The sequence below is a fragment of the Cryptotermes secundus genome, unplaced genomic scaffold, assembly GCF_002891405.2.
Source record: "Cryptotermes secundus unplaced genomic scaffold, Csec_1.0 scaffold300, whole genome shotgun sequence".
Lineage (NCBI taxonomy): Eukaryota > Metazoa > Arthropoda > Insecta > Blattodea > Kalotermitidae > Cryptotermes > Cryptotermes secundus.
The window spans coordinates 654,394-665,050 of NW_019731220.1; the positions used below are offsets into that span (position 1 = coordinate 654,394).

General features: G+C 37.5%; 1 protein-coding gene across 2 annotated transcripts in view; it reads left to right on the plus strand.

Moving 5' to 3' along the window:
• Nucleotides 1-5,838, plus strand: part of LOC111866462 — a 49,000-nt gene extending 43,162 nt beyond the window's left edge. Inside the window, exon 3 of one of the 2 annotated variants that reach the window (XM_023855436.2) lies at nucleotides 4,519-5,838. In XM_023855436.2, coding sequence (XP_023711204.1) covers nucleotides 4,519-4,671 — 153 coding nt within the window. In that variant the 3' untranslated portion in view covers nucleotides 4,672-5,838. The remainder of the gene's footprint in view (nucleotides 1-4,518) is intronic. The other variant, XM_023855438.2, reaches the window with a different exon arrangement.
• The last annotated feature ends 4,819 nt before the right edge of the window (nucleotides 5,839-10,657 follow it).

The following is a 10,657-nucleotide window of genomic DNA, read 5'->3' on the forward strand; positions in this document are numbered from 1 at the left end:
AAAAAATATATATATATATACACACACATGTACATATCTCTAAATTCAGGTGATATGAAACCGGGTTTACTTACAGAGAAAAGAACACTTCGGTAATCTTCGCGTGTGTTCGGAAAGTCAATGTAATTGTTCAGTAATCTTCGCGTGTGTTCGGAAAGTCATTGTAATTGTTCAGTTATCTTCGCCTATGTTCGAAAGACCACTGTTGACTGCCGAATATACACGTTTAGAAATGTACACATGACGTGACAGTTCTTATATAATTATCTCGATAAGATTTTTTCGGAAAAATGTATTTGGCATAAAATGTGTATTTCATGTTTTCTACAACTTATTTTGGAAGCGTCTTTCACTGAGATAAATATTTAAAGAGTTACAGGAACGTATAGGTCTTTATCTAGTATCCGTTTCTTCTGTTCAGCCGTATCCATGACGTCAGCATGCAACATATATACGCAGTAATACGTCATCACGTTACGTCATTACGCAGTCCCCATGGTAACGCATGAACATGTCTGAAGGAATGGGCGCACAAATGTTTGCTAAAGCGTTTCACATTCAGCACTATAGCGTAGGCTGGGATATTCTGGAGGGAAACATTTTTCAAGAGTTTACAACCCTTCTTTAAATCCAAACTGTAATCCTTTCCCCCCCCCCCAGGGGGCTCATCACTTTTAATCCCAACCACCCCCCGCTATAGTGAGGGAGGTGTAAAGTTACGTCTGTGAATCTACAAATTGGATGCCGTGAGGCGCAGTTGTGCTAGGACAAACATAACCTCACAATTACGAGACCTTACGTAAGCGAAATAATTTATTTACATCGTAAAAGTCTATCACAGTAGTAAACTTGTGTTGCGGATACGCAGGAAGCGTAGGGATTATGGGACGCCTGTTTGATGCTTTCCAGAGAGAGAGAGGGACGCGGCACGTTGTAGATCCTTTGTATTTCTGTGACAGACACAGAGCTTCAGTACGCAGGACAGCAGCAAACGAAGGTACAGAAAGACGACGTCATGAGTGAACTACGTGACGTTACATAAGTAGGATGTGTCTTATTCGTGGATTAATGCCCTGAAACATCAGTAACGAGAAGGAACAACTCTAATGTGCATGAGGTTTCCTCAATCAAAATGTCCTTTTAGATGGAGGAGCTCTTACAGTTCTTTATAGACTTTATTTCCAATTTCCCTGTGTACCAGGGATTCTAACACTTTGTGATACCGCCGTCCCATAAAATAAGACACATGAATTTAAGTGACCCCCCCCCCCACCCTACAGTCTCCTCCACTCGGTGAAAAGTACAGGTCTACACAATGTTGCAGGTCCCTATCAGGCTGTACGGTGACAGTAGGAACCTAAATAGCTTTACAGCTTCTCTGTACCTACAGAAAGCTATAAAATGTTCCTGTAGAGTCACGAAAAGTGCAGTTCTGTACACTGTTGCAGGTCCCTATCACGCTGTACGGTGACAGTAGGAACCTAAATAGCTTTACAGCCTCTCTGTACCTACAGAAAGCTATGAAATGTTCCTGTACCGTCACGAAAAGTGCAGTTCTGCACACTGTTGCAGGTCCCTATCAGGCTGTACGGTGACAGCAGGAACCTAAATAGCTTTACAGCCTCTCTACACCTACAGTAAGCAATAAAATATACCTGTGCAGTCGCGAATTCCGAAATGTTGAGCCTGCCGCAGCCACATTTTCCGAAACCACCTGTATTAAACCTTACCAATTTACATTCACAGATCACCAATTTTAATACGAAAACCTGCCAAACAAATACAGTTTTTTTTATGAAGCTATAACATTTACAGACAACTAATTGCCTTATGTCACTTTTCCACGAAGCTTCCCCGTGACTTCTCGCATTTCGATACATCCGAAGTAGCGAGAAGTAAGAGTCTTGTATCGAGATGTCTGCAATCGACTTGGGATATCGTAAAAACTATAGTATCACTTCCATTCTGCAGAAGGGATGGATTCAAATACGTACTGTGAGGCTTGGGGCGGAAATTACATGTATTTCATGTTGCTGGCGGTTTCCGGTTCCTCATTGCCCTGGGGTCGTCGTATTTATGGCCAACGGTTGCTCCAAGACTTGTATAGAAATACTGAATGATGGGATGTTAAGCGTATGCATCTAAGATGAAAGAATATTTGTATATTAATGAGTTTAACCGAGAATTTCGGTTTAGGGTTGATTCACAGATTGGGTTTATTTATTCGGTTGCAGAAGTTACATAGCAGTAAACTAAAAACAGCGATATTAAAATGTAAACTTGGATTGTACTGTCTTATGGGTTGTAGTTAATAGACAGCCCCAATACAGTTTATGATTATCGATTTATAATAATTATCGTGATTTTACAAATAATTGAAATTAAACAATCGATCTGATATTTTGAGAATTATAATCATATCAATTTTACTATTTAACTTTTTCAGGATAATTTTTTGCTATGAATGTGTTTTATACAATAGAAGCTTCCAACATGATGTAGCTGTCTGTCTATGGTTCTACAGCCATTGGGCGTTGCCCGCTTTTTTTCAGTATTCTGATCCTATGCATAGTCGGTAGGACTCCATGTACTGGGGATCAGCACGTCGCAAGGCGTCTACCTATACACAGAACAATACAAACACAGAATAAACGCACAGACATGCATGCCTCGAGTGGGATTCGAACCAACGACTCCAGTATTCGAGCGGACGAAGACGGTTCATGTCTTAGACCGCGCGGCCACTGAGTTCGGCAACATGATATAAGCACTAGTAATTAAAAAAATAACTTGAAGTTAATAAACACGAAGCGCGTTTTACAATGTAGAATTTGAGGTTCTGACACCGGTGGTTATGAAGAGTTGTGGGATATAACGTCGTGCAGTCTCGTTGAAAATCAAATGACGTTTGGCTTCCTTGCAACCTGCTTTCGCCTTGGTTTCTCGCTTAGCTTATTATTCGATCCTGAAGATGGAGGCGACATGTTCTGCCGAAACGTCGGTTGACTTTCAACGCACTACGCGGCGCTATATCCCAGGAGATAGAACTATTTAATATTTAATAATATAAGATAGCAATCAATCCTGTTTATGCTGCCCTAATAACTTGCCCCAGTGGGCTAACTGCACGTCATTAAGAGCTACACTACTGTTACTTTTATTTATTCCTGCCTGTGGCCTGAGGTTATGGATGAAGCATTGTTACTGTCACTTGTTTTCGTCGTTATGTTGTCGTAATTCATTATTAATAGGCAAGGGGGCAGCACTGGTCGACCCTGTTAATGTCCAAGTAGCAAGTCTATGAATTTTATTGTTGCCAAGGGTAAGGCTGGATGGCCGGGGGGAGGGGCATTGTGTGGTTTCTGCGATACAGTTTCATTGTAGGGGAAGGTGGGGTAAAATGGGCACCGGCCAGGAAATGGATACGTAGCAGGGTGTCGAATTGTAGGTTGTGGGGTGGGTGATGAATTTCGAGGTTCGCGGTTGATCATCGTATTATGACTTCCGTTTCTTATTCTTCTTATCCTTTCAGATATTTATTTTATTGCTTTTTCCTGCTTCTCTAACTGACTTACAGCGGTTCATTGACCACCAAGAATTCCCTCTGAAGTAAGAACTTATGAATGTGTTCTGTTCGCCATAACCAGAACTTCTATTCTCATTGCTTTTCATTAAGTACAGAAGATCTGTAATCGTTTCTTTCTTATCGTCTCTGTTCCTTACTTCGTGTTTGCTTGCTTTATCACTTTCTCAGAAGTATGTTTCTTCCCATGTTCGTCCTTTCCCCCTTCTTTCGTTCCTTCAATTCTTTGTTGTTCTTAAGATTACTCCTTTATGGGACATGACGCCGTTTATTCTGGTACGTCGTTACCAAGGTTTAGAAGGAACCTACAAAAGGTTACTAATGATCTACCAAACTATACTGTGTCTAAAACACGTTCGACGTTGCGTCATCGTCAGATAATATAGATTGTTACGTCATCATTAGAGAGTTACTATTCCGTTTCGAACATGCGGTGGAGGTAAGATATAAAAGTCTGTGAGGATGGTATGTTAATAAAATGGACTTTTTGGACAGGACGATGGGTAATGTCCAAAAATTCAATAACTGTATGCGGTAGTGGCCGAAGGTATCGTTGACTTTTCTTCCGTTAGGTTGTCTGTTTGAGGTATGACGAGATGTTTTAGACAGACAATACTCGTACAAGATGTCACATACCAGAAAACAGCCATTTTAATATTGAAGAAAGCTGCTTGCACCGGTTCTCACTGTCTCTTCGCTTGCGGATTTTCTTATTTTTCCTTCTACCCTGAAGATGGAGGCGCTACGTTCCTCCGAAACGTCGGTTAACACCACACCTACACGGTGTCACATCCCAGAAGACTGCTTTCTTCATAGTCACCGCCGTGAAAACCTCAAATCTTACATTTTCATAATGACTTCCATGAGAACCTCGTTTTTTCTCGTGCCAACTGTAACGCAAGATGCTTTATGATTTGCTCTTGTCGTTTTCGCAGGAGGAAGGGCCCCAGACAACCCGGCACCTCCATAACACGAAGAAGGAGGAGAGTCTTCTGTCCCTGCTGCTGCCGTCGCGACTTCGAGGACCCGTGTGGACCGCTGTAATCATTTTGGTGGGCTGGCGCTTCTTGGCCAGCAGTGGCTGGTGAACCACAGAGGATCACAAACACTGTTTCATTACATTACAGTTATGTTTATCTTTAAATCAGTCATTTTTTTCTGTTTGTAGTAAATATTAGTTGAAGTAATTAAAATTTCGATGTTATGTGTGATTTTTTGTGGAGTATATAGTGTAGTTTATTAATTTGTTTTATTTCATTTGTGTTTTGTCTTATTTCCAAAGAGAAATTACCTGATAATCAAACAATGATCTCATTAAAGAATTTCTTTTTGTTCTTTTTTTTTTGTAACGATTGATGTACAGGGTGATTACCACATGAATGCTGTATAATTTAAATGTGGACAATATTGTTGGAAAACATCCTGTACACTATAATTCTCTCAGGAATAAGTTTGTGTATCAATGGAAAGTGTGTTAGAGAATTTAGTTTCCAGATTTAATTTTGTAATAATAACAATAATAACAATAATAATAATCGTAATATTAATAATTCAATATTATATTTTTGTGTTTATTATTGGGGAAGATATTTTTATCCTTACATAATGATTTGTGTTTATATTTTCTAAATATATTGTGTTCTACACAGTGAAGTTATACACTGGTGCACAATTTTCTGTGCTACTATAAAGTTTTCGAATGATCTCTATTAGGTAGAGTAGTTAACCTTGTGTGGCTCTGAGATGTGGGGGAGGCCAGATACGATGCCAAACCTTAATCTCTAATATAATAATATTCTGTGGTTGCATCAATGTGTCCTCCACCTGCCATTTCATTCACACAGAATTCATCAAGATTTTATCTGTATATATGTTCCCATGCTGCTATTACAAAATGCCATATTATAACAATATTTTGTGTATTAAAGGCAGGTCTCAAACGGAACGAAAAAAAAAGCATGTCATTACGTCATTCATCGGAAGTTCGGTTTTTTGCTCAAGAAGTTGCAATTTTACTGGTTTGATGCAATAAAACTAAGTGATAGTTCCTGACTAATTGCTACCAAAAATAACGCAAGTAAAACATAAATGTTCAATGACACTAAAATATACCCATTTCCATCATGCTTACTTTTGTTTGAATTATTCCATGTGTACAGTTTGAAACATTTATATAAGCTCTAAAAGTTTGTGGCGATGGTATATTACTACAAGTATTATGTTTTTGGACATTATCCATCGTCTTGTATATATTAAAAAACCGTCATGTTTTTCTTTTTCAAAACACGTTTCGGAGAATGGATTCTGTCCCCGTCCTCAGGTAAAACCTACTTAGTTGGGTCCAATAGATAGAACTTTTCCAGAGATACGGGCTAGCTCTATATATTGGACCCAACTGAGTAGGTTTTACCTGAGGACAGGGACAGAATCCAGTCTTCGAAACGTTGTGTTTTGAAAGAGAAACAGGACGATTTTTTAATATAGACAAGACAATGGCTAATGTCCAAAAACATAATACTTGTTGAAACATTTATAGTTGACTATTGTAGATAGAAGAGGAACTGTTGAATGAACCAAAACCCTCTCTGAGCAATATAGGTAGAAAAGTGCTCAAACATAGTCTGTTCAGTATTATTTCATCTTGTCAAAAAAAGAAAATATCTAGTTGATCCATATTAATTGTATTTTGTACTAGTGTTCTTATTAACCTGCTGGCATACTTTGACGGATGAGTGTGGTCCATCCCATCAGGTGGCAATAACATTTTCGGCTGTGAAATGTCACCAGATAAAAGTCAAAATAGTTCGTTTATTTTACATCAGATGTAGTTTAATGTAGATCTATACAAAACTTTGGGATTTTGGGTTTTCATTTTGAGATGTTTTTTACATAATTTTGTATAAAGTATTCCTACTCTGAGTAGGCAAAATCATTAATCTGTATGCCATGCGGTTAAGGGAAAAAAATTTTAAACTTTGAAAAAAAATCAACACCAGTTATTTAGAACTTGAAATAGTGTCACTAATGATAGCTTTTGTTGCTATTATTTTTTGTACTCTAATTAGATGACTATGGATTTAGCGATTGTGTTGGAAGTTAATATGACGTAATGCATTACAATACAAATCAAGGCCTAGAATAACAACTTGATTGTCAATAATTTCGTAACACAGATAACTGCCAAAACAATGGTGTGATTTTAATTGTAAAATTACACAATGTTTGCATATAAATAAGCTTCCTAAGAATAAGTTTATATATAATATAAATATAAGAACATATATTTTAAGAGGATTAAATCATATAAAAGCTATGTATGTATCAAAGCTATCAACTGTGACAAGAGAATGTAGATCCCTTGGCGGAAGCCATATGACAGACGCATCAAGCACACTCTGGTTGCAGCTTCGGTCAATTATAAATTTCAGTGAAATAAGAATATTCAGCTTGTTGATACAACAGATGGTTAGTATCTCACATCCTATTAAAGGTGAGTTCTAGATTCGAGCGAATACACCATCTCATCCTGCAAGGAGTAGTATTGTTAACGTCTTAAGACACAGAACTTGAGTAATTCCTACAAACAGTGCTGATGTGTTGTCATGACCATTACTGCCATGGAATCTCCGCGCATCAAAGCGTCTCTGTGATTTTTATTTGCCATTAAAATTTTAAAAAGTTAATGGCAATAATACTGTCCTTTTTCCAATTGATCTCTGTAAAGTTACAGTTGTGGACATTTCAGAATTCTGATTATGATTATTATTTCCTTTTCTTTGATTAGAGTTTATGTGTTAAGTTTATGTCCTAGTCATGTAGCTGTTTTTTCTTTTACTTCATCTTCTCCTGTGTGTGTTCTAGAATAGATTAGATTGAAGCCAGGTCTATATGATGAAGGATTAACAATGACCAAAACCATTATCTTCGCCTATCCCTGGTTTCTATATTATAGCTGCATGTGCTTCATAGTGTGAGTTCTACCTTCTTTGTATATTGTGCTATTCTTTCAAAACGATGTGTTAAAAGAAACTGAAACAATCATTTGTCAATTATAATTTATTGGATACTTAGGGTAATGCTGGGCAGAACTGCATATTTACTGTTCAGACGGCCTTGGAAACTAAAACGGGGGATCAGTATTAATTATTTTCGAGCAACGAACACTTTCACCCACTGGTATTTTTGATTAACAGCCAGTATTGTGAAGGTCATACAAATGAAAAACAGCAGGCAATTCAGATGTGATAAATGCGCCTTTTTGCCCCACTTTACCCTGTGATGTGTGATTATTACAGAATCCTGTAGTACCTACTTAAACACTTGGAGTCAGACGTGGAGGAATAATGCCTGACTTTTCAAGCATATTGTTTTGTCCCCAAGGAAAGGGGCATGTAATTTTATAAAAATATCATATTTCTGCAAGTATAACTTCCCTTCAAATCTGTCAGTACAAAGACATATGTATTTTTAAAATGATTTAAATTACAAATATTTCTTTATGAGTGTATTTCAGTCTACTTAATGTTTGGAAAGGAAACCCAATATTTAGGTGCGTAAATCTTATAAAACAGACTTCCCTACTCTTTTACCAGCCTGTCCAGAGATGAAGCCCAGACCATAAAGGCTAAGGATGTGATAATGTGCTGCCTGATCAGGGCTATTGCATACCTTATTGTGTGGTGATAGATAAGTATATAGCAATGGTAAACTGATTAGTAAGGAAAGCCGAAGAAACTCGGGAAAGTATGTCTGCTCCAGCGCTACTTGGTCCACGAATCTCTCACATTAAGACATTCGGATGTTAAACCCGAGTGTCCGTGTTGAGAGGTCAGTGTGTCTAACAGCCTGAGCAATGACATGGCCTTTTCAAGCCTTATATTTTGTCCTTAAGAAACGGGAAATGTGACTTTATGAAAGTTCCATCATATTTTTGAATATGTTATTTCCTTTCAAATGTAACTGGTATTAGTAAAAAACAAAACAAAACCATAAATTACAAATATCTATTTAAGATTGTTTTACTCCACTTAATATACTTAATTACTTTAATACTATTTTTTTAGATATCCAGAACATGTGATTTTGAATTTACAGATTATATTGTACAGAACATTTGGTTTTGAATTTACAGAATATGTAATTTTGTATGCAGAACATGTTCCTTCATTCAAAATCTTTTACAAAAGAACTTGGCAAACTGATGGGTTATGTGAGCTCTGATAAGTGCTTTATGTAGCGAGGATGCAACTCTGAGGTTCAGTTATACCGGCGTATGTTATTACATGAAATCAAGGCTCACTTTTAATGAATCATCATGGATGCATTTACTTATCTTTGGCAATACATGTGAACTTTATATTGAAATAGCTTCCATGATGATAATATGTTTCAAGTAAAATATTTCTCATTGTATAGGCCTGTCATAAACCAACATTTATACACTATTGAAGAATATGGTGATATATAAAATACAACAAGATGCAAACAATAAAGATACATTTATCTTTACCTCAAGGTAAATTTTGCTCATTCTAAATTGTGCTGATTATTTTACGGCACTATGATTGCATTCCGTGGCATGCTACTCAGACTATTAATATCCAGTCAAATCGACATTAATTCGTATATCGTATAAATACAGGGCGATCATAAAGTCGCGAAACAAATACACTAAACGATGACACAACACAAAGTAACAGGCAAAACGAAACATAAAAAATATATGTGAAATATTTACGAGAACAAAGAAAACTTGGAAACAGTTTTATGCTATGTTAATGCATGATGTTTTACTTGTGAGACCTTACGAATGCGCTGTATATATGCCATATACTCCTTTCATAAATGTAATGTTTATGTAAATTATTTAACAGGAAGTGCCATAATAGCTTTGCGAATACTGTAGAAGGAATCAGTTTGCCAATTAATTAGACAGAGTAAGTGATGAGCTACTGCCGTGATGAAGTAAACATACTTGATATGTCAGTAACATTAATTGTAGTGTACATCTATAAATATTTTCATTGTGTTTCATTTTCTTTTAATACTGCATGTGTAAGTTACATTTGTTGAAGATTAAGAGTTCATTTTTTTCGTTTTGTTTTCTTTTGCCAATTTTTAACATGGAAGGGGTGAAATTAAAAAAATATATATAAATGTAAAAAAAATATATATTTCACCATCTCTGTGTCATACTGTTACTACCAGCAGTCTTTCATATTTGTACAGGTTTTTTCACTTTTATAAATAGTTACTTTTTTTAATAAATGTAAATACTGCTGCAACAAATTAAAAGACGTGTGTACAATGAGTTATCTTTTCGTCACACTCTGTACCTTGCTTCCTGTAATACAGTAACTCCTATAGCGATATCACAAACACAGTACAACCATCAGTCGCGCCTATACGGGGAGAAGCGTCACATCTGAGATAACTGACAATTTTATGTCAGAGATGATTTCCTCACGCCAGTGAGTGTGGAGTGTATCTGACCGCCTGTTTATTTCTTGACTGACTTTCCGATGCTGAAGATCGTGGCGCTATATTCCTCCGAGACGTTGAACTCTCCGACATACACGGCGTTACAGTCCAGAAGGTAAAGGTAAAGCCTCTGTACTCAACGAATTAAGCACTACGACATGAAGGCGTATGTGGGAGTGGCTGTAAGGATCCATATTTCTTTTACCTCGCCACTAGTTGGAGGTGAGTGGGCAGTTTCACGCCCCGTTCACTTTATTCCCGGGGAAACAGCCCCCGGTACCCATTGGATAGGGGGCTTGGAGGGCTCCCTAGACTGTGTGGACTCTGTAAAGAAGAGAAAATTCTTGCCCCCACCGGGACTCGAAATCCGGCCCGTAGTCAGTCCGTATACCGACTCCGCTATCCCAGCTCTTTCCAGAAGGCTGTACCGTGAATAAATTTGGATTGCTATCATCTGGGTTATGACGCCGTAGAGTCTGGTAGATGGCTACCAACGTTTCTGTCGTTATGTGAGAAGTGAGACTACAACGGAGAGAGCTAACAGCAATTTGAAGGCATCTGCTGCTTCAGTCTTCAGGGAAGATGAGTGCTGGG